Raw genomic sequence first — 25,206 nt, 5'->3', positions numbered from 1 at the left:
CAGTGGTTAAGTGTCGACCTATGAACCAGGAGGTTATGGTTTGATTCCTGGTCAGGGCAAATGCTCAGGTTGCGGGTTCAATTCCCAGTGTGGGCTGTGCAGGAGGCAGCCTGTCAATGATTCTCTCTCATCATTGATGTTTCTATCTCTTCCTCTCCCTTCCTCTCTAAAAGCACTAAAAATATATTTTAAAAAAATAAAAAATTTGCCCTAGCCAGCTTGGCTCAGTGGATAGAGCATCAGCCTGCAGACTGAAGGGTTCCAGGTTCGATTCTGGCCAAGGGCACATGCCTGGGTTGTGGGCTCGATCCCCAGTAGGGGGCATGCAGGAGGCAGCTGACCAGTGATTCTCTCTCATCAATGATGTTTCTATCTCTCTCTCCTTCTCCCTTCCTCTCTGAAATCAATAAAGAAATATTTAAAAATAAATAAATAAATAAATAAATAACTAAATAAATAAATAAATAAAAGAATTTTTAGAAGGTAGCAAAAGACCTGGGTTCTAGTGCCAGCCCTGCATTAACAGATGTGTGATTCTGGACAAACCACCTCACTTCTGTGGCCTCAAATGTCTATATCAGTAAACATGAGCGGGTCAACCAGACTGTGCAATCCCAGGTCTAAAAGTATGATAGCTGGAGTTAATGTAACTCCTTGATAAGGTGAAAAAGATGATTCTAAAATATAATTTACCATAAAGGAAAGACATAAAGGTATTTCCTAACCCAACATCCAAACTGTAAAAGGAATTCTAGGAAAAAAACAGGTTTTACAAAGATTCCGACTTACTTGCTAGACCTGGGAACGACCATCTCGGCTAGTGTTTCATACTGCTTCATCCAGTCATTGTGGTTTAACCTGCAGGAAAGGTGCAGTAAGTACTGGGGGAAACAAGTCCTACCTCCTGCCATACCCAGGTAGAGAAAAAGGATGGGACAAACAGGAACTGTGGCTACAGTAAGTATACGTCAAACCTATTTTAATAAAACCTTCAAGTATCCTACTGAGAGTGAATTTCAAACACACTTGCTGAGTGAAACGGGAACTACATTACATCCAGGAACTATTGCAAAGCAGACACAGCCCTGGACTGAGTTTAGAAAGGAAGTAAGGCAAAGTATAGATTTTCAACTACTTTCAAACTTTAGGGTTGAAGTCTATTACCTCATTTTTAAAAAAGAAACAAAAAGGCCATGCATGACAAACCGTGATCATTTCTTTTCAGGGCCATTAAGAAAGGCTGGAAGAAATTATATTTACTGAAAGCACAGAGTACCAGGAAGTGTTCAGTAAATAAAGGGACAGCAAACTATGCTGCCACAGCGCATTGTGCAACACCCTTCTCTGAAGAACACTGGCTTTTGGGGGTGTGGGGAGTGACAACTGTGTCTGTAATTTAAAATAAAGAACTTCAGTGTTTGTAGACCAGGACAGAAAATAATTCTCTGTTTAAGGTGCTTATGTCCTATGTTTCAATTACAGTGTACAGAAAACTATGAAAACCTCTGGCTTTAAACACCAATTTCAAATAAAGGTTAAATGAGACCAATCTTTTATCTGGGCAAAGGTATTTTCCTATATATTATAAAAACACAAATACACAGAAATTGATAATAAATAATCAGTGTTCCAGTACAGCAGGGATGAGTTACATAACTCACACACAAAATACAACTTCTGGAGCCCTTAGTTTCTGTGTTGTGTGTTTCTTTAAACTAGGTAATTAGCCTTCCTTTTATTTTAATTTTGTTGCTGTTGTTAATCCTGACTCGAGGATATTTTTTCCATTGCTTTTCTGAGAGAAGGGAAAGGAGTGAGGGAAGGGGAGAGAGAGAGAGACATCGATGTGAGAGAGACACACCGATTGGTTGCCTCCCACATGAGCTCTGGAACCTGCAACTCTTGACCAGGGAATTGAACCTGGCACCCTTCAGTGCTCAGGCCAATGCTCAAACTGCTTAGCTACACCAGCCAGGACCCAAACTCTTAGTTTTAAGCTCTTATCCATAAGCAAAGAATAATACAGTCTTCAGTAAAGGGGGGGAAATAGCTTTGGCCAGTGATGCTCAGTGGTTAGAGTGCCCACTTGGGCACCGAAGGGTCACAAGTTCGATTCCCAGTCAAGGGCAGGTACCTGGGTTGCAGGTCTGATCCCCAGCCCTGGTCCAGGTGCAGGTGTGTGCGGAAGGCAACCAATTGATGTGTCTCTCTTACATCCATGTTTCTCTCTTTCTCCCTCTCTCCCTTCCACTCTCTAAAAAGCAATGGAAAACATGTCCTCAGGTGAGGATTAACAAAAAAGATTTCAAAGAGTTATCTAATCCAGCAAACTATGCCCACAGCCTGTGCCTGTTTTATAAATAAAGTTTTATTAAAACACAGCCACAGCCCTGGCTGGTTTGGCCCAGTGGTTAAAGTGTCGGCCCTTGGACCAAAGGGTATTGGATTCAATTCCTGGTCAAGGGCACATAGCTCGGTTACAAGTTCAATCCCCAGCCCAGGTAGGGGTGAGAGTGGGATGGATGAGTCTCTCTCATGCATCTCTCTCATGTGGATGTTTCTCTCTCTCTCTGTTTCTCTCTCTCTCTCTCTCTCCTCTCCCTTTCACTCTCTCTAAAAATCAATGGGAAAAATATCCTCACTCCTTGGGTGAGGATTAAAAAAACCCATAGCCACATCCATTTGTGTACATACTGTGTATATGGCAACTTTCGGTTAAAACCACCAAGTTGGTGTGACAGAGTTGAATAGTTATAACAGAGACATATGGCTTGCAAAGCCTAAAATATTTACTCTCTGGCCCTTTACAGAAAAAAAATTTTCTAAGCTCCGATATATTCCATCCTTTGCTTCTTTATTTATTTATTTATTTTAGAGAGGGAAGAAAGGAGGGAGTAAGGAAGAAACACTGATGTGAGAGAAGCACATCAATACACTGCCTCCCAAAGGTGCCCCAACTGGGGACTGAACCCCCAACCTAGGTATGTGCTCTGACCAGAGATCACACCCACGACCTCCCAGAGCATGGAATGACGCTCCAACCAACAAAGCATGGGCCAGGGCCTTCCTTTGCTTCTTACGTGGTCTAATTCATCCTAGCCAATCATAAAACATTTTCAAAAAAACACATATAAAGAGCTTTGTATTTTGAAAAATTGAAATCTATTTTCTAAATCAAATAATTTAACATTACTTAACTTTTAATGAGCCAACTCTATTAAGCTGCTAAATTAGATATGGAATCTCAATTTATAATTGAAGTCTCAAGTTATGAACTAAATTTAAATTCTACTGTCTGTGCCACATGGGTATGCTAGTTGACAGAATGAATGACAGGTAAGAGTTCCTTTACACTTGGATTTTATGGAAAACTTCAAATTAAAATGTCAGATACAAACATTTTTCTTGTATTTTAACAGGTAAAAAAACCTTTTTAATAAAAAAACATACTTGGGAACTACAACTAGTAACGTGATGAGATACTCTGAATCAAGAACAAAGTCATCCTTCTTCACAATTTCTGAGAGACTTCTAGTTAGCAAACTTCCTCTGAGAAAGAAGAAAAAAATCATTAGGCTGATAATTACGCGCTCCCATAACACAAGTAAAGAAACAGCAAGCTAATTATATTCACATACACTACAAAGACATCTCAAGAGAGGCATTAGTCTAGTTAACATTTTTACTTTATAAGTCATCAAAATTTAGCTATTCCTCACCCCTGCAATGAAGGAAATGGCAACATTTATCAAAATCTGTCTCTAGTGTCTACCTTCGTGTTTGCCTTCATTATTGAAACTTGGGTCTTTTGTTGATTACATTTATAATATCTTGACTGGGAAAGTGTTATTCATTAGATATCCACTAAAGTCTATTTCATGATAATTATGAAATTATATCATCTAGGCACACCTGGGTTTTCCTCCCTCTCCCTGGGTATCCTTTGATACCAGGCAATTTTGGTTAGTTAACCCAGCAATCAACTCTCCCAATCGGTCTTCATTTAGTGTCCCAGTACTGATCCTTTCACAATGAAAATGTCTTGCCTGTTTGCACCACTGACAGTATATGTATCAACCAACTTTTCCTCTGGGATATAAATGCTTAACTTCAACAGTTAAGTGCTTAAAGCTACACTTGTAGTAGTCATGCTACAAGGAGATCAACCAAAAGAAGTGTATTCGATTTTAAGAAAACCTAATGTGTAAAACACCTAAACTTGGAAAACAAATAAGGAATGAATATTGGATTATAAAAGAATTCCTCTATAGAATTCTTTTAAGCAGATTGTGCAATTAAACTATGATTTGATTTAAAACAATTAATTTTAGACATTTCTCTACTAAATGCATACACCAGGGCTGATCGCTTGAGCAGCACTCACAGGTGTTATTTATGAAACAAGTATAATAAATCAGCCTCACATCTGTTTTGACTAGACTCAATTGATACACTTTTCTCCATGAAGTGAAAAAATACCACTATGATTATAGAAACAGCTGGAACTTTACTAAACCCCAACAATATCTCATTCAGTGTATGCTAGAGTGCTTCTCTAATTCTTAATATTCACAAATACTTGATATGCTTACGCATTCTTTCGTTCCAAATTCTGAAGATTCCCTTTCAGGTTATTATATGCAGATGCTCGAGATTTCAGGTCATTGTCGATCTGAGTCACTCCCTTTAAAAATAAAATAGACCCAGAGACAAAGAAGCATGGAATAGACTGTCGAATCTCAGAGAGAGGGTGGGTGGGTGGGTGAGAAGTGAACCAAAGAACTTGTATGCATGTATGCATAACCCATGGACACAGACAACAGGGTGGTGGAGGCCTAGGATAGGGGGTGGGGGGCAGGGGTGGCTTATAAGGGGTCAATGGGAGAAAAAAGGGGACACATATAATACTTTCAACAATAAAGATTTAATTAAAAAATAAAAATAAAATCAATAAAAAATAAATAAAATAGGCAAGATTTTCCTAAATCCACCTCTACTAATACAATTAAAGTACCGGTAGCTGTACTTAAACACTAACTTTAAAAAACACACAATTAGTTCCTGATGTAAAAATATTCTATTTTAAAAGCACATCTTCATAAGGTCATTTTATAAAATAACCTATTTATTTTTAATAACCATGGTAATTTCCATATGAATCTTTTCTACTAAAGTTAGTGTTTTAGTCCACATGTATTTTAATTATTTACTGTATTACTTCTTAAACCTAAATGGAATCTAGGCCACCAGGTTTAGAGATTACTAATTAAAAGGCCTCAATTTATACAGCTGAAGGATTAATTCCCAAAGGAACTAAATTGAAGTTTTATTGTTCACAACTCTATTATTACTATCATTACACAAAATGTTTTCTCAATATAATCTGAATTGTAGTTAAATTTACTTACAAATTTTATAAAAGCTGATTTTTCAAAAAGATGACTAAAGCTACTAATACTTTAGGGAGAAAACGCAAAGCAGTAGATTTCACATTTGAGCACCTTGAGTCTGAGGCCTTCAACCACTCAGCAATCCTGACAGTATTTGAAAGACTAGTTTCAACTCAGCTCTAGCATTATTAGCTTTGTGTACTGGGTAAGTCCCTTCACTTTCTCTGAGCCTGTTTCCTCATCTATATAATACTAGAGGCCCAGTGCATGATTGAATCATGCACGTGTAGGGTCCCCTACATGCTTTCGCTTTCAATCGCGGGGGAGCTAGGTGCCTGTCTGCTCCGGCACCAGGCCTTTCAGAAGCCTCCACCGAGCCGGAGGTTTCTGAAAGGCCTGGTGCCAGAGCAGACAGGCACCCAGCTCCCCCGCTTTTGATGGCTCGCGGTGGGACGTGAGCTTGCTGCCCCAGAGGCCCCTTCTGTGCCGCAGCACAGCCATGGCGCAGACGCTGAGCTCGCACCGCCGCTGGCGACGCAAGCTCAGCGTCCCGCCGGCCCAATCGGCTACTCCGGCCACCCTGAGTCCTGCCCCCTGCGCCTCCCGCTGGCCCAATCGTGGGCGTAGCGGAGTGATGGTAATTTACATATTACCCTTTTATTAGGTAGGATAGTATCAGGAAGAAGAACACTAAATCCTTGATAAGGATAAAAAAAAATAAGGCTCATAGTAAGAACACCATTTTATATTATCAAACTACTCATGTTCATTGAATTTTATGACTTTAGTTAAAATCCTTGATAATCTATTCAGTTACATTTAACTATAGAGCACACTATACAAATAAAGTCATTGAGGGGTAAGAAAAGTCTGTCCAAGTAGTTTAAACCATACTTTTCACTCTAGCCAGGTCATAAAAATGTTGACAAATAGCTCTTTGTCTATTTGCCTCGTTATAATTTCAGGTAAGACTTTTACATTTTTTTCTCAAGCGCCAGGACTTTGCGATATAAAAGGAGCTTTTAGCTCAGCGAGTTCATGGATGGGCTTCAGGATCTGTGAACTCTCTGAAACTGTACATAGATTCATGTGGTATGTGAGCATGGCGTCCTTCTGGGTAGAGAAGCAATAATGACTGTCAGAAGGCGTCAGAGAACACATAAAGTTTAACGTCTAAATCAGTACTGCACATAAACATACTTAAGTGACCATTGCCATCTACATGCCTCATAAATCCTTAATAGACTCCACTTTCCTGTTCTGCAACACCTCAGTTACCCTTAAAATGTGTCTAAGGAATAATTACAGAATTTAAAGATTCTTTTCTTATTTTATCATTGTTGATGCAATATTTAAATTAACTATGTAAATAAGTAAACTACACAGCTTGGATACTCTACACATGAAAGTGCTATTCTTATTAACATCTTTTTTTTTTTTTTTTTAGTAAAGTTGTAGTTAGGGTAGCCCCTGTTTGTATCAATCACCTGTAATTAAGTTGCCTTGTCAAAACCTAAAGAGGGGTGTGTGTGGGGGGGGCAATGGTAAGATATGTACACATATAATATCTTAATAAAAAAAAACAAAAACAAAAAAAACTAAAGAGTACTTCCATAGCTAAATGCTTATAAAATAAATGAAGCGACTATAAATCGATGTGTCCTACTGTGCCATTTTTTATCTTACCTTGGCAATTATTTCAGAAATATTTTTCAGAGACTGCTTGATTGGATATTTAGCCATGTCCCACTGAAATCTTGTTATATAAGTAACCAAGTCAACTGAAATAAGGAAATAAATTAATTACTGAGGAGAAGCAATAGAATTTTTTGTAGTCTGCTACACAGTAAACATTCAGATATTTGAAATTGGCATTTGGAAAATCAGTAAAGATAAGTCATCATTTCTGAAATGTTCTGATTAAATAAATGTGGAACTATATTAACATCAATTAATCAAAATTTTACCTTGCAATCTGATTGAATCTCTTACACTTACTCAAAAATTTTTCTTAAAAATATATCTTTATTGATTTCTGAGAGGAAAGGAGAGAGACAGAAACATCAATGATTAGAATCACTGATCAGCTGCCTCCTGCACACACTCCACTGGGGATCGGGCCCACAACCTGGGCTTGTGCCCTGACTAGGAATTGAACTCAAGAACCTGCAACCTATTGGTGCATAGGTCAACAATCAACCATTGAGTCACACTGGCCGGGCAAAATACTGCTCCTTCTGAGAGTCTTAACCACACTGCTCCACAATGCTGCCTCAGCATCCCTTTTGTGTGGCCAAGTGGCCTGCAGGGGCCTAGAAATTACACTACCCTCTCCCTCAGTAACAGCCCTAAATCACAGCCTCCAGAGTCACAACTAAGTGTAAGTTCCTGATTAAACTCTCCCTGATCCCCCACTGCCCCGGGCCTTCCCCTTGTGAACCCTTTAGATAAGGCCCTCTCCAAGTTACCAAAACCCTACTCTTTTGGGTCTCAATTGACCAATGAGGACTTAGCCCGGGAATCCCAAAGCACTCTACCCACAGACCCTATTAAAGGCATGTGTCCTGATGCTCTGGCCTGTACCCTGCCTTGACCTCTCCATGGGCCCTACCTCCTCCAGGACCTGTGAGTAATGAACTTCTCTATTTCACTTTCCCTTGAGGTCTTTTGTTGAACAGTGGCTCACCATCCCATGACACCCTGGGGCTCTACTTAACAAATGTTAATTTAACCAAGTCACATTAGTGACCTTATAGTAGGCAATACAGGATAGAAGGAAAGGAAAGAGTTATTTTGTATTGTAATGACATAAAACTAAAGATCAGCCTAATTTAAAATAAAGCAAACGCTAAAGTGGTATTTCATAACAAACAACAAATGCAGTACAAATGACAACAATGATGTCAAGGCCACCTTTATAAAGCCAATACTTCACACATCGAACTCTGTTTTGTTTTGTAGCTTAGTCATTCACTCAGTACAAGTCAACATCAAATCACGAGACATGAGCTTACCTCCATTTGCCAGCAGGTTCTCCTGAACTTTATCTTTACTATCCTCCAATACGTCAGCCATATATTGGGCCACTTTCTTAACCACCCTTGGGAGAAAAAAGAAAATCAATAATTTTCAGGAGAAAGACCCAAATTCCATGCCATACAATGAACACATTACAAAAAGACATAAAACTGACTATATATGTTCCCATTACACATATCTATATACTATAAAACAAGTGGGTCCTAACTTCTTTAAATAATGTTTTAAGGATAAAACGGACCAAAATTTTGTTTTATGCAAAACTCAACTGAATAACCATAGAGTTTCAAAGAGACTACATGAAACATATTTATTAATCTGAAAAAGTAGTGAGAAACAGTCTGTAAATAGCCATATATTATAAACTGAAAAATTGGGCAATGGATTTGCAAGGACCAAGAATAAAGGAGGAGGCAGAGAGCTAGTGAGCATTCACCAATTATATGCTTTCACTTAGGATGAAACAGAATACAAGCAACAGTAATGATTCAGCAACATTTGCAAGAAGCAATCGTATACAAGAAACCTTAGTGCCAAAACTTCTGAGGCACCTAGATATCACCCTGTCAATTTCTTCATTTTATAAGTAAAGACATCGAATTACAAAGAGAATAAGTTGACTTAATCACAAAACCAGTTAGCGGCGGATTTGTGACTAGAAATGTGGTGTCTTGACTCTGCAGTCTGGTGTTCTTTCCCTTATCCAGTTGTGCCGATAGGCCCTGGAGGAAATTCAAAAGTATACAAGACAAAATCACTAACTTCACACTGCTTAAAGTTGAACTGGAGAGCTACCAAAATACACAAATGACTAAATGCAAAGCAATCTGTGGTAAGTGCCAGCTAAGATTACCAAGCTATAGACAGAGAAGCATAAAGGAAAAAGGGATCACTCCCAGCTACTGTAATCAAGAAGCACATGGCTCCTGAACTGGGTAACGAAGGAAAGGAATGGTTTTGAAAGGGTGATCAGACAGGAAGAAAGTATACTCTTGCCACAGGGCATCACATGAGTCAAGACCAGGAGAGGTAGAAAAGCAACAGGCAATCAGAGAATGATGAGCAGTCCAGACTGCCTGGAATGTCATGCTGAGGACAAGGGGATGTTATGCTGGGAAGGTAGGCTGGGCCAGACTGCAGACAGATAGCCGCTGATGTCAGACTTCAGAGAGAGGGATAACACGGTCAGAACAGGGCTCGGACAATCTGATGACTGTGTGCTCAATGGCAGGGAGGGTAAACTGGAAGACAAATTCAGAAAGTCCTGCACAAGAACCAATAATGAGGGCCAGAAAAATTGACAGAAGGGCTAAATTTGAATGACCTCAACCTAAGGAAGTGGAAAAATTTCAGAAAAAAATATGCCAGAAATCTTCAACATGTTTAACCTGAAATTTGTACATACACTTGGCTGTGTCTCCAAAATTCACCTATTCCAGTGATGGCGAACCTATGACACGCGTGTCAGCACTGACACGCGTAGCCATTTCTGATGACACGCGGCCGCATGCCGAGGATGAAACATTTGCTGCTCCTGAGGATGAAACATTTGCGAAATAATGCTTTTTCCTCAAAGTGACACACTACCTGAGTTATGCTCAGTTTTTTGGCGAAGTTTGACACACCAAGCTCAAAAGGTTGCCCATCACTGAATTCCTTCAGAGGAGACAAACTATTATTCCCCTATAAATTAACAAGTTTCTTTTAAACAGAACCATTGCTATGAACATTCAAAAATGTGCATATGTTCATGGTTGATAAAAATATAGTAAGGTTGATTATGGTGATGGCTGCACAACTCTGTGAATATACTAAGAATCAATGCATTGTACATTTTAAATAGGTGAATTGCATGATATGTAAAGTATATCGCAATAAAAATGATAACATCACACTTCGAACAGGTGTATGTTATTGTATGGAAATTATATATATAAAAAGTCTAAGCGGCCATTCGACCATTCGCTATGACATGCACTGACCACCAGGGGGCAGATGCTCAATGCACAGGCATGGAAACATGGAACAGACTGATGAATCTCAGAGGGAAGGGGGAAGAGGGAAGAGTGGGAAGAGATTAACCAAAAATCTTACATGCATACTAGAGGGTGCACTGGTGGGGTCCCTCAGCCTGGCCTGCAGGGATCGGGCCGAAACCAGCAGTCTGACATCCCACGAAGGGTACTGGATTGCGAGAGGGCGCAGGTCAGGCTGAGGGACCCCACCAGAGCACAAATCCGTGCACCAGGTCTCTAGTATCATCATAAAGTCGATTGCAAATTTTTAAAAGTTGAAAAAAGAGTCAACATTTCTAAAACCATTCCAATAAGCACAGTATCCACGTGTGGTGCATATAAGTACATTACCCTTCTACAAATGCATCCAGTTTAGCCAGTTCATCCGACAAACCAACCAAGACATCCAGTGTGCCAACCTAGAGGGGCAATACAGCATTTTATTACTTAGGTTTCTCTCTCTTTCTCTTTTTTTTTTTTTTACAAGATGGTACAACATCTTAATTTGAAGGGCCCACAAACTTAAGTTCTCCTTTTTTTCTTTCATAATGTGCAAGTGTGGTTAAAAAATGTTTGCCAGACATTTCAAAACTATTACATGTACAAGATAATCCTCTAATGCAGGGGTATAACCACTGTTTAAGACATGACAATTCTGCAAAGGCAGGCCTGTGCCTCTGCTTGTCCTGCCCAGTGACGGTGGATCGACTGAAGCCATGGTTTACAATAGCAGCTCTTAAGCACAGGTCCGTGACTGCATTAGAGGGTCTGTAACTGAATTTATATGCAAAACTGTGTGTGTGTAAATGAGCATGTTTTGGAAGAAATGTCCAGTGTTTTGAAGGAATTCATAACTCCCAAAATATATATCAAATCTTTTCATAAAATTTCTCATTACAATTTAAATTACAGTTTAGAAAAGCATAAAAGTTTAGAAAAAAACGTTATTTTGTTTAGGTAGCTCACTTCTAAAATCTCAATTTACTTATTATCTAAAATCTGAAGATTGGAAAGAACAAGAACAGGTTTTAAATTATGCCATGGCTAGAGAAGGAACCTGGATATCTCATTGCTACCAAAAGGGAAGCAGAGACACACTGCCCTCCCTTTCATGATGAACTCATACACTGTGCTGCAGAGTGCAGTTTTACCTTTAAGTCAGGAATGTTGAACTTTGAACTAACAGCAAGATTATTGTTCTTTGTAGTTGCTGCATGCAATTTTTCCCATGTTTGTTGACATGTTTTCTCCCCAGGAGCCGAAATAAGCCAGAACTCAGTCATGTTTGTTACCAGGTACTTCTTCCAAAATCAACAGAGACTCTGAAATACAAAGTAAAACAAAAAAAAAAATTTAGTATTGTTTGCTTCTAAAGTATTTCAGAGTCACAGGATAAGTGATACATATAACCTATTTCAAAACTAATCTACCACTGACATATGATCCCAAAGTCAAAATTACTTACTTGGAAGTAAATCCATATAAATGGTAAAAGGTGATGTTATTTATCTACACTAATAAAAGAGAAACATGCTAATTGACCGTACCTTCACGACGCCCACCAGACAATCAGGAGTATGCAAATTAACCCAACAAAGATGGCGGGTTAATTTGCATACACAGGCGCCGAGTGGCCGGTGCAGGACGCTTGCATCGTCACCATGGTGAAGACGCAGGCGTTCTGCACCACCCCAGCCACTCAGGGCCTCTGGGCAGCGTGGGAAGGCAGAAAGGTGACTCCAGGGCAGAGTGCAAAGGCGGCTCCAGCCAGAGCAAAGGCGGTGCTGGCAGCCAGGGGAAGGAAGGCCCATTCTTGCATGAATCTTCGTGCATCAGGCCTCTAGTGATAATATAAAAGAGATAATAAAGACCTAATACATTAAGTATCTACTTTTTTTAAAAATTACAAAACATCCTAAAAGGGGAATTATTTAAGAAGATAGACTACCCAAAATACCAATCACCAATAGTTACATTCCACAAAAGTCAGAGAGTCAAATATTTTTAAGTTTCTCTTAAACTTTTAAAGCATGAAATAAAATAAAAAAACATGCCACCCTAGCCAGTGTGGCTCATTTGGTTGGAGCGTTGTCCTGTGCACTGAAAGGTGGTGGGTTGGATTCCCAGTCGGGGCACATACCCAGATTGCAAGTTCCATCCCCAGTTGGCGGACGTACGGGAGGCAACTCATCCATGTTTCTCACGTTGATGTTTCTCTCTCTCCCTCTCCTTTTCCCTCTCTCGCAAAACAATAAAAACATATCCTCAGATGAGGATTCAAAAAAATTAGTTTAATATACATAAATTGAATCAATGCATTTCAACAGTAGCCACCAAATATATTTGTCACACCTGGCTTAGCAAATCCTACATGGTTAGCCAAATTGGGGTTCATTTTAATCCATATTCAACCTAAGGAATTCTCCTCAAATCCCTGGCATATACTTAGCTGCCATAAAACATTTATACATTTGCAAAAGAAAAAAGAAAATCTTGACAATCAGCCCTGCATTTAAAAATATGACCTTAGGGTAGGGGTGGAGGATACAACACTATTGGATCTGAGTGAGAAAGAGGCGGTGGATCTCCTTTTTCAGCAGTTCCAGTCCCATTAAGACACAACCAACCCTCTTCTACAGTCTTTCTTCCTCCCCCTTTCCCTAGCTCCCTCTCCCCCTCTCTCTCATACACACACACACAAACATGAAAAGTACAGAGCCAAATTTTTTCAGAATCTAAGTAATAAAGCACACAAACCAAAAGGAACTCATAAAAATTAAAATATAATAGTATCATTATTTCTACTTTAATATGCCTTCATTAGAACCACTATTAGCTTTCTACTACCACTGCTGGTTTAACGTGTCCTGAAACTTGGAGGCTATCTCAGATAGAAGATAACTATCTTACAAAGTTGTCTTGATAACAAACTCAGATAGTGAACTTTATAAAGAACTTGATAAATTTAAATTACCTTTAAAATGTAAATTATAGTTCATCATAATGAACTTTCATAATTTCAGAAGCCCACTGCAATTAAAGTAACCCTACCTAGTCATTATACAATTGAAAGTGAACTTAACTTAACATAGATGCCATTCTCTATGTTTGGGTGTTTTGTTTTTTTTTAACTTCAGTTTGTAGAGCATCTGCATTATACTAAGTACTGGTCTAAAGTTTTTATGCATTATTATCCCAGTCATCCCAACACCTCTATGAAATACATATCACCCTACCCACTTACAGGTAAGAAACTCAGAGAAGGTAAACTGGTATAAGTTTAGACAGTCAAGAATTGTACTCTAAGATGTCTTTTCCAGCAATACTGATAAAGCTGCATAAAGGGCTACAATCGAATGGCCAACAAACTAAACTCAGACCTGTGAGTGATGGCTAGACCAGACAAAGCACTTGGTCTGGCCAGAAAACGGTACAACTTCACTGGCTGCCCAAGGATGGGAGCCACTCAAAGCACCAGTTCTAAGGAGGCCATCCAGAGATAAGCTGCGATTTAAAACAAAAGCAAAACCAAAATCCTCACTAGCCTACATGAGAAACTTCAAATGTTAAACTTCAAAGCTATTATGTAAACACTAGAGGCCCAGTGCACGAGATTCATGCATGGGTGTGTGTGTGTGTGTGTGTGTGTGTGTGTGTGTGTGTGTGGCCGGGGGGGGGGGGAGCAGGGGGTCCCTCAGCCCGGCCTGTGCCCTCTCGCAGTCTGGGAGCCCTGCTGGGATGTCCCTCCACCTCCACTGTACTTGCCAGCCTTGAGCTGGCTTCTGGCTGAGCGGTGCTCCCCATGTGGGAACGCACTGACCACCAGGGGACAGCTCCTGCGTTGAGCGTCTGCCCCCCTGGTGGTCAGTGCATGTCATAGCAACCGGTCGTTCCACTGTTCAGTTTATTTGCATGTTACCCTTTTATTATATAGGATATAATAAGTCAACCCATATTCTTTTCCAACCTGACTTTTTCACTTACCCTATTTTTAGAATTATTCATGGTGATTCATATAGATGTAGTTCATTAATTTTAAATGCTATATGGTATTTTATAAGCAAACTAAAATTTATTATCCATTTTCCTCTGAAAGATAGTTCTATTGTTTTACTTTTTGGCTGTGATAAACAAGTCTGCAGTGCACAACTTTGTACTGCATGTCTCTGTTTCTGTGAGTTTCTCCAGGACAGAGAGGAGTAAAACAGCTGAATTGAAGAGTATGATAATGTGGTAGAATTTTCTCAAAAATGAAGGCTTGCTTTGACCAACAAAACACATGGAAGCCACACTATTGTATAAAGTTCAGGGCCCAGGCCACGAGAGACCTTGAAACTTCAACTTATGTTTACTGGGTGGCTGCCCTCAGACCGCCATGGAAGGAGGCCAGTCTGGCCCACTGTGAGACAAGAGGCCACATGGCAGAGGAACAACACTGTGGCTGACAACCAGCACAAACTGGCCAACACGGGAGGCCATCCTGAAGCTTTCAGCCCAGCCAGTGTCCCAGCTGAATGCAGGCCCATCAATGAGCACAGATGAAACAAGACGAAGAACCACAGGGACAACCCACAGAACCAGGAGAAATAAGAAATCACTGTGTCAGGCACTAAATTTTGGGGTGGTTTGTTATGTATCATGAGATAATTGACAAAGACCAATGTCAATTCTATTGGGTATTGCCAAACTGTTCTCTAAAGCAATTACCAACATAAATTCCCACACAATGGTATACATTGTTCATAACTATATGCTTACAGAAAGCACAAAAGCATGCATAAAAGGGGCTTCTTTAGTTGTTTATATAAGACATTATTTCTTTTAAAAATATTTGGAGTAAATACGACAAAATGTAATACCTGTTAAAACTGGGTAGTGGGTACATGGATGTCTATTAATCTAAAATATTTCAACTTTTCCTGTATACTTGAAATATTTCAAAATTAAATATTTAAAATGTTTTAAGAATTTATGATAAATTAAATAGAACAATACTTAGCAAATTTATAAAAAATACAAGTTTCGTGAAATTTCAAATGGAATAGCCAGAGAATAATCTAGTTACCAAATTAATCCTCCAAGCACAACTTTTCTTTGATTTTAACTTTTCTGGTTTTTGTTTGTTTGTTTTTAGTATTTTTTTTTTATCGATTTCAGAGAGGAAGGGGGGGGGGGAGGGACAGAGAGAAACATCAATGATGAGAGAGAATCACTGATCAGCTGCCTCCTACACGTCCCCCACTGAGGATCGAGCCTGCAACCTGGGCATTGCCCTGACCAGGAATCAAACCGTGACCTCCTGGTTCACAGGTCGACGCTCAACCACTGAGCCACGTCGGCCGGGCAACTTTTCGGTTTTAACCCTAGCAGATATGCTATCTAAAATGTTTATACACTCTTATAACCAAGTGTAATATATTGAACACAAACCTTTCTGATGTTTCAGGATTTTTTTTAGGAAGTATTTTCGAACCCTGGCCAGTGTTGGTCAGTGGGTTGGGCATCATCCCATGCACCAAAAGGTTGCCAGTTCGATTTCTGGTCAGGGCACATGCCTGGGTTGTGGGATCGATCTCCAGTAGGGGGCATGCTGATCAATGTTTCTTTTTTTCTCTCTATTCCCTTCCTCTAAAAATTTTTTTTTAATTTAACTTAAAATGTAAATTCCTAGTGAAATGGTATGGGTCTATCACCTGCTTTCCTGTCATCTCCTTTTTCTCTGCTGCAACACCCAGGCCACCTCACATCAGCTGCTCCGATACTTGCTACCTTTTCACTTTCCTTTGTCCTCTTTGGCCTTGGTTATCACCTTATCTCTGGTCTCCTGGATCTAATATTCTTGCACTTAACCAATCTAGCTTTTTTAGCCCCAACACCAATTATAGGACTACCTTGACCTTTTTAATTCTCAGTTGAATTCAATACATCTTTAAATTTAATAATCCAGATCTTCTAAGTGATAGTAGTTTTGGAAAATTGAGGTTTTATTGTAATTATTTATACAAGTGATTCTGTTAAACAAAGTATAGTTGATCACATATTTTTATACCCCCTTTCTCCCCAAAAATGGCAAGTGATAAAGTCAATTGTTAAGTTCTTCCTGATGATACTGTTAAATTATGTAAATTGCAGCTTCTTAAAAGACTGTAATAATATGAGCTACTACTAGAGATGTCACTATCATACCATTAAGAGTTCTAGAAAATCTTTTTCATCCAACAGGTTTCCAGAGGACTTTAAGAAATTAGAACCTCCTGGTTCATTTATTCTCAATTGATATTCCTCTCTCCCTCTCCCTTCCTCTATGAAATCAATAAAAATATTTAAAATTTTTAAAAAAGAAATTAGAAAAAGGATCCCATTTTCTCATCTATAAATACCTGCTCTATCCTACTTCAACTGAGCTTTCATCAGGATCAAATAAAATGATTATCACGATGATTCTAAACGAAACTGGAATCCAAAAATGTTTAGGAAAATTACAGAATGTTCTCTAGTTCCATTTTTTAACTGAAGCTTTCTCTAGAGCCTGTTTGGAGACGAGGAGGCAAAGCCCTGGCTTTAGTCCTTCTATCTCCTAGTCAAAGCAAACTATAAAAAGAGCCTGGTGGGAAAGACAAGCTACTTAAATACCTAAGGACAAATGTAAGACCTGCCCCTGAGGACAGCATCAATAAGTCTTTTGCAAAATCCCTGTTTTCTCTGTCTTTTATCCTGTCATCTATGCAAGTCACATAGAAAAACTCTTCTTGAAATTTAAGAACAATTTAAGCTCAGTTCCAAACACAAGTTTTCATTGCAGATGAATGTATAAGCTTTTTTTGGTCAGAAAATGAAATCCTTGTTGCTAAATACATTTCCCTTCTCTCAGCTGCATGTAAACAGAGTGAAAACTGTTGGTGTCCACTGGTTATCATCTCACCAAGCACCTGGACTTCTGTTTTTATTCCTAATTATTTCCTTTTGTTTCAGCTTGTATTTTGGAAGACAGGAACAAATGCAGGCCAATCATATTTAAACTAAAGAGGAAATTATTAAAAAGGTATACCAATTGAATGTTGGGAGTTCCTCAAGACTCAGATCTAGGTCTAAGTCCCTCTGTTATATGTATGTATGGATGTGTGCGTACACAGTTTTTCTCTCTACACTCAAGGCAATTTCAGTCTAGATGCTGAACATCCTCCCAAATTTGTATCTCCAGCCCAGGCCCCTCCACTGCTTCTAGAGCTGTACCTAGCAAGTCTCCACAACTGCTTACAGGATGCCTTCACTGGGGTGTCTCAAAAGCACCTAAAACCCAACATTTCCCATCAAACTCATAATCTCGCCCCCAAACCTGGTCATACTCCAGTGTTTCCTGAGTCAGTCTAGGCGACAACTAGAACTGTCAAATGTCATCAAGAAAGCAGCCAATACTTACTGGGCACTTCCTGTCTACTAGCACCAGTCAAAACACTTTACATGTAGTAAGTCACTTAGTATTTTTAAAACAACCCTATCAGATGGGTAGTAGTTGCAAATGAAGAAACCAAGGCACAGACCACATAATATGTATTCATGTCATATGTCACAAGAACATTATGCTAAAGATAAATATATTATATGCTCTCATAGCACCTTCCCGAAGGACACCATTTATTAATGTCTCTCTTTCAAATAAACTGCCCATTAGGGTAAGTGGAAACACGGATAGATTTTGTTCACAACTGTATCTGCAGTACCTGGCACAGAAAGCTGGTATGTAGAACCTCAAATAGTTTATGTTGAATATTCTTGAATGAATAAATAATTGTAAGGGTTAAATGAGATAATATAAAGTACCTGGCTTATAATTGTATCTTCACTTAAAAGTGTCAAAAATCAACTTTACTGAAATATAATTTATATACAATAAAATATACTCATTATAAGAGTAGTTACATGAGTTATTGACAAACACATACATCTGTATAACCAGCACTAAAACCAAATTTAAGAACATTTCTGTTATCCCAAAGCCTTCCCTCATACCCAGTCCCAATCAGTCCCTACCCCATGCCAGCCCTGGGCAGATGCTAATCCGCTTTGTGTCACACTATAGGTGACTTCTGTCTGCCTGATCTAGAATTTCATTGCAAATTCGTAGAAGCGTATGTTATGTACTCTTTTGTCCCTGGCTTCTTTTGCTCAGCATGTCTGACTTTTGTCCATGCTGAGTGTATCAGCAGTTCATTCTGTTTATTGCTTAGTATTCCATTACATAAATGTACTAGTTTGCTTATCTATTCATCTGTTGATGGAAATTCGGATTGTTACTGGTTTGGGGCCATTAACAACAAGGGTGCTATGAACATTCCTCTACAAAGTTTTTTGTAAAAATATTTTTTCATTTCTTTCGGATAAACATCTTAAAATGGAATTTCTGAGTTGACTGATTAGCATATATTTAACTTTATAAGAAGCTGCCAAACTGTTTTCCAAAATAGTTATAACATTTTATATTCCATTAGCAAGCTATACAAGTTCTAGTTGTTCCATATGCTCACCAACACTGAGTTCTGTGAAGTTTTCAATTCTGATGTCTAATATATCAATATTTTATTTTATAATACAGAGTGGGGCAAAAGGAAGTTTACAGTTGTGAGTACCTGAAACAGTTTATTATTGTATTATTATGTATTATTGTATTGTTCTCCATATGAACAACTGTAAACCTACTTTGCCCAACCCTGAATATACTTTTTGAGCATAAGAAAAATGTGCCTACCCCAAGGTCACAAGGATTTATCTTGCTTGGACTTCATTGAGCTTCTTGAGTCTGTGTTTATAGTTTTCATCAAATTTGGAAATATTTCATCCATTATTTTCTTCAAAATTTTTTCTGCTTCCCTTTCACTTCTATTGAGATAGAAATTACATGTTAAACTACCTGCTATTGTCCCATAGGTCAATGAGCTTCTATTCATGTTTTAGCTGTTTTGTTCTCTGTGCTTCGGTTTGGACATTCTTGCTGTATCTTTTCGTTTGCTGACCTTTTCTTTAGAATAATCTGCTATTCACCTCATGAAGTGAATTTTTCCCACTTTAGTAGATGTATTTTTCAGCTTTATCAATATATATAAAAGGCTAAGTGTCCATCCGTCTCACCAGTAGCTATGATGCACACTGACCACCAGGGATCAGACGCTCAACGCAGGAGCTGCCATGACGCACACTGGCCATCCTATATAATAAAGAGCTAATATGCAAATGATCATCACGCCAGGGCTGGGGGACCTGAGGCTGTGCCCCACACCAGGCGCTGGGCCGAGGGACCTGAGGCCATGCCCCCGACCCTGGCACCGGGCCGGGGGACCTGAGGCTGTGCCCCCAACCCTGCGGGGCTTGACGGGGGTGGGGCCGGCCAGGTCTGGGTCTCACACGATTTTGAGGTGCACACGGGTGGGCAGGGACTTGACTCTGGGTCCCGGGGCGCACCCCAGACTCTGACAGGAGGGAGATTTTCATATACGTTTTACTAATTTTCTTTCACCTCTGACACTTCTATTATAGAGAAAGGGCAAATAGCAGTATTAAAATATTTCCTCTAATTCCCTTTTAATGTGCACGAATTTCATGCACCGGGCCACTTGTAAGTTCCATATTTTTAAACTTTCCATTTCTTTCCTCACTATGTTCATGTTTTCTGTTAAATCACTAATTTATAATGTTATTAGTGTTGATCACTGGATTTTGTCTTTTTTTTTTTTTTTTTTTAAGAAAGAAGGCAAGGGGGGAAAGGCAGGGAGAGGGAGAGGGAGAGAGAAACATTGATGAGGTCAAACCCACAACCCAGGTAAGTTTGACCGGGAATTGAACCCACAACCTTTCAGTGTATGGATGATGCTCCTACCACTGAGCCACACTGGCCAGGGCTTGTTGTCTTTCTTTTTAAAGAATGTTGTATTTTGTTCTGACAAGTAGACAAGTCACTTGAGAATCAGCATGACCCATTCAAAACTTGTTTTAAACTTTGTTCAATGTGTCTAAGGTGGCACTCTAGGACTACTCTAGCTCTACTACCAAGAGCTGAGCTTCTGGGGATCCTACTGAATGCCCCAGGTATTCAAGAAAGTATCCCAATGCCGCTCAGCCCCAGGAGCCCTGGAAATTATTCAGCTTACAGCGCTCTAGGGGTTTTTGCTGGGCCTTGTGCAGAGATACCTATACAGGTTTCTGTCTACCTCCCTCCTCTCTGCCAATCTGACCTGCAAATTCCAGCCAGACAAGCCTCCCCCAACTCCAGTCTCCTCAACTCAGCATGACAACATGCTTTGCTTGGTTTCCCCGTCCTAAACCAGGGTCAAGAGAGTGACTCCAAGCAGAAAGATGGAGGGATTACAGAGCTCGCTTCATCTGTTTCCTCTCAGTTCCTATACTACCTGTTACCCAACATCTGGAAGTGGGTTTTTCACATATTTGTTGTTTTCTAGTTGTTCATGGAAAGAAAATATGTTACCAGTTATTTCATCATAGTCAAACATTAAAGTCTTATCTAGTTTTGTTGTATGAATTGTTCTTGAGTTTTGGGTTTTGCTCTGTTTGTTTCTATGTAAGGATTCGGCCACAACCTCCCAGCCTCTCTCAGCCCCATGTTTTAACATTTAACAAAAAACAGGAGTAACAACAACAGGACATGAAAAATGTAACAAGTCTAGGCTGAAAGACTATAGCAATACTGTGTTTGTGAAGAACGAAGCACACCAATGAACATGTACTGCTTTGGTAATAAGGAGGAAAAATGTTTTTCATTAAATATAAGAAGAACAGATGCAGCCTGAACAAATGTCCCGCACATGCACATATGTGTCATTAATGTGCAAATGTATGGCATGGTATTATGATTGATAAAATATAAATTCATTTAAAAGTGTTAATAAAGATATAATCTGCCATCATTAATATATTCTTAATCTAAAATTTTGTCACATGAGACCCCCCCAAAAAATGTTGTGATTAAAAAGGGAGGACAGACAGCCCTAGCTGGTTTGGCTCAGTGGATAGAGCATCGGCCGGTGGGCTGAAGGGTCCTAGTTTGATTCCGGTCAAGGGCACATGCTCGGGTTGTGCTGGATCCCCAGTAGGTGGTAGGGAGTGTGCAGGAGGCAGCAGATCAATGATTCTCTCTCATCATCAATGTTTCTATCTCTCCTTCTCTCTTCCTCTTTGAAATCAATAAAAATATTTTTTTTAAAAAAAGGGAGGACAATTTCTGAAAGGTAGTTTGTCAATATTTATCGAGAGCCAAATTATGTGCACACATTTTAGCCCAATTTTTCCAACTTTAAGGAAACAAGGATAGGTATAGGTATAAATATTAAATTACTTTTTAAAGACTGTTAAATATTACCTCCTGGAAGTGGATTATAAATGTTTACAATCTTTCTGTATATTTCTATTTCTTAATTTTTAAATAAATTACATGTAAACACACACACAAAAAAACAAAAACAAAATACTTTTTAAAAAGTATTCTAACCTCACATTTGAAAACACTGAAAAGTTTAGAGACCACTCATTAAATGGCATGGCAACAAAGAACTCCGGTGATCACACCAAAGAGAAGGGCAAAGCTGGTGAGCAGTAGCTATCTATGTCTGAAGCATGAGATCAAAGCTGGTAACAGCCTCCCTTTCTCACCGGGAACTACAGCCAGAGAAAACCCACAGCGAACTTCAGGGAACACACTGTAAAGGCCAGAGAACTGCACTGAGACTATGAAGACTCAGAATCTAATCTCAGTTCTTTGTATCACTGTCCGCATAAATTTCATTTGTACGAGAGGATTGGATTATGACATCCAGGATCTTTTTCTGTTCCTTTATACCATGAATCTATACTGGTTGAGATTTAAAACTCTTTTTTTTTTTAATCTATTTTCAGGTAATTCAGATGGTCGGTCTGGTTTCAGAACCACTGTACTAAAACAGCCATTTCTGTGGTTATATAGTGATTAGTGAATGTTACAGGAAATATTATTTAATAAGATGGCTAAAAGTCCTATCACCATTACTAAGAATCACACACTGCTGTTAGGCCTGTAATACAGAAATGATTTTTGTGCTCTGGGGCTTAGAAATTTTAAATATATCAACCGCCTTCTTGCATGCTGTCTGTGGACGCTTACAAACTTTAAAAAAGTGAAAGCAATATGATATATGAAATGGTGTACAGGGCAAAACAAAATCTGGTTAAACTCTTTTTTTTACTCAAGAAATGCACAATTTTATTTAATTTATGGAGGACAGAATACAGGCAATTTTAAATGGCAGAAAATTCCTTGTAATTTCTGGGAAGGCCGGATAAATTGGTAGGCATGGCAAAGGAGGGCACTGTACACCTATTACTGAAGTCATCATCGGAACCTTCTGAGTTCCCAGAGACTTCCTCTCTGCCTCGGGCAACTCAGCAGTGACCCAGGGAGCAAACAATGCCTTCCATGCCAGGGGGTTCCCTGAGTCTACACTCATGGCTCCCACATGTTACTTCCCTTTTTTACTGGTAATGGCAATCACTTATTGAATATGTACTCTACTGTATAATAAGCACTTCATTATGTCAAGCAATTTTGTGCTTAATTCTTCCACAGATGTTATCACCATCCCCATTTGCAAAGGAGAACAGTAAATGAAATTACTTGCCCAAGGTCACACTGCTAGCAACTACATACATTTTACATGCTAGTTTATTAAAATACTACTCTTAACTTCTATATCCTCAACATCTAGGAGACTTCTTGTCACTAACAAGCACTCAGGTATCTGTCCAACAAATAAATGATGGCACCACATATAGGGTTTTGCAACCAAATGGTACCTCTCTCCTCCAGGAGTTTAGAAGTAAATATATGGGATCGTTTTAGGTTTTCCCAATGTGAGGGTCACTATCAGCATTGAGTGGATAAGGGCTAAATAAGGGCCTGTCCAAATGCCAATAGCACCCACAGAAAAACACTAAACTATAGGCTGATTCATAAAAATAAAAATCTTTCATGGTAAAGTTAATCCACCTGTTACTGAGCTTAATTTACAAGTAACTTCATATTCATTGATAGTTTCCTTAAAATACCTTAAAGGTACATCAGTCTCATTTTACATATCACCATTTTTGCTTTTACCTGGCATTTTTGCTGTTGTTAATCCTCACCAGAGGATATTTTTTCCATTGATTTTTAGAGAGTGAAAGGAAGGGGGAAGGGAGAAAGGGGAGGGGGAGAGGGAGAAGGAAACAGGGAGAGAGAGAGAGAGAGAGAGAGAGAGAGAGAGAGAGAGAGAGAGAGACACATCAATGTGAGAGAGGCACATTGATTGGTTGATTGATTGCCTCCCACAGCCATCCCAACTGGGGCCCGGGACTGAACCTGCAACCCAGTCACATGTCCTTGACCTGAATCAAACCCGAGATCCTTTGTTTAGCAGACTGGTCTCTAACCACTGTTCAGGGCTATCTGGCATTTTATTTTCAAACTAGAGGCCTGGTGCACGAATTATAATTTCTGGGAAGGCCGGATAAATTGGTAGGCATGGCAAAGGAGGGCACTGTACACCTATTACTGAAGTCATCATCGGAACCTTCTGAGTTCCCAGAGACTTCCTCTTTGCCTCTGGCAACTCAGCAGTGACCCAGGGAGCAAACAATGCCTTCCATGCCAGGGGGTTCCCTGAGTCTACACTCATGGCTCCCACATGTTACTTCCCTTTTTTACTGTTAATGGCAATCACTTATTGAATATGTACTATACTGCCATTACCCTTTTTTACTGGTAATGGCAATCACTTATTGAATATGTACTCTACTGTATAATAAGCACTTCATTATGTCAATAATAAAATTATTGACATAATAAAATGCTTGGCCTGGCCTGCGGGATTGGGCCAAAACCGGCTCTCCAACATCCCCCAAGGGGTCCCAGATTGCGAGATGGCGCAGGCCAGGCTGAGGGACTCCACCGGTGCATGATCGGGACCGGGGAGGGACATGGGAGGTTGGCCAGCCGGAGAGGGACTGCGGGAGGGCTCCAGGGCATGTCCAGCGCATCTGATTCAGTCCTGATCGGCCGGACCCCAGCAGCAGCTAACCTACCGGTTGTAGCGTCTGCCCCCTGGTGGTCAGTGCACATCATAGCGAGTGGTTGAGCAGCCTTAGCATATCATTAGCATATTACGCTTTGATTGGTTGAATGGCCAACTGGTCGACCAGACACTTAGCATATTAGGCTTTTATTATATCTAATCTAATAATAGACAAATATGCAAATTGACCGCACCTTCGCTACAACTAAGCCACGCCCACCAACCAATCAGGACGAGTATGCAAATTACCCAGCAAAGATGGTGGCTAATTTGCATATCAAGACAGCATTGAAAGAAGCCAAGAGCTGCAGAAGGGAGTAAAGCTTCGAAGAAGCAAGCAAGCGGGGGGGGGGTGGGGGGGCGGAGGAGAAGGGAGGAGCGAAGTCAGGGCCGGGGGCAAAGGGAAAAGCAGGAGGGCTGGCGGAGAAGGCGGGGCGGGCGACAAGGGCGGAGCGGAGGCGGGGTAGAGTGCAGCAGGAAATCCTATTGCAGGATTTTTCCTGCAACGGGAACGCTAGTAGGATTATAAAGGATACACATGCATCTCATTTTAAATACACAGCTAATGTTCCATTTTATATTCTCTGATGGAACCAAAGCACCTCTCCTCCACTGCCCACCTGCCTCCTTTCAGCAGATTTGCACAATGATATAGCATAAGAAGTAGATTTG

General features: G+C 39.8%; 1 protein-coding gene across 4 annotated transcripts in view; it reads right to left on the bottom strand.

The window, feature by feature from the left end:
* The window catches only part of ATP6V1C1 (ATPase H+ transporting V1 subunit C1), a 36,481-nt gene that overhangs the window by 7,753 nt on the left and 3,522 nt on the right, over positions 1–25,206 (bottom strand). For 2 of the 4 annotated variants that reach the window (XM_054708482.1, XM_008148484.3), the window contains exons 2-8: positions 11,596–11,766; positions 10,796–10,863; positions 8,405–8,490; positions 7,077–7,171; positions 4,593–4,684; positions 3,451–3,549; positions 790–858 (exon numbers count right to left, since the gene is read on the bottom strand). In XM_054708482.1, coding sequence (XP_054564457.1) covers positions 790–858; positions 3,451–3,549; positions 4,593–4,684; positions 7,077–7,171; positions 8,405–8,490; positions 10,796–10,863; positions 11,596–11,727 — 641 coding nt within the window. In that variant the 5' untranslated portion in view covers positions 11,728–11,766. Of the gene's footprint in view, positions 1–789; positions 859–3,450; positions 3,550–4,592; positions 4,685–7,076; positions 7,172–8,404; positions 8,491–9,834; positions 9,964–10,795; positions 10,864–11,595; positions 11,767–25,206 lie in introns of those variants that run through there. The other 2 variants (XM_054708483.1, XM_028156006.2) reach the window with 2 other exon arrangements.

The sequence above is a fragment of the Eptesicus fuscus genome, chromosome 19 (genome assembly GCF_027574615.1).
Source record: "Eptesicus fuscus isolate TK198812 chromosome 19, DD_ASM_mEF_20220401, whole genome shotgun sequence".
Classification (NCBI taxonomy): Eukaryota; Metazoa; Chordata; class Mammalia; order Chiroptera; family Vespertilionidae; genus Eptesicus; species Eptesicus fuscus.
This window is presented reverse-complemented; position numbering and strand designations above follow the sequence as displayed.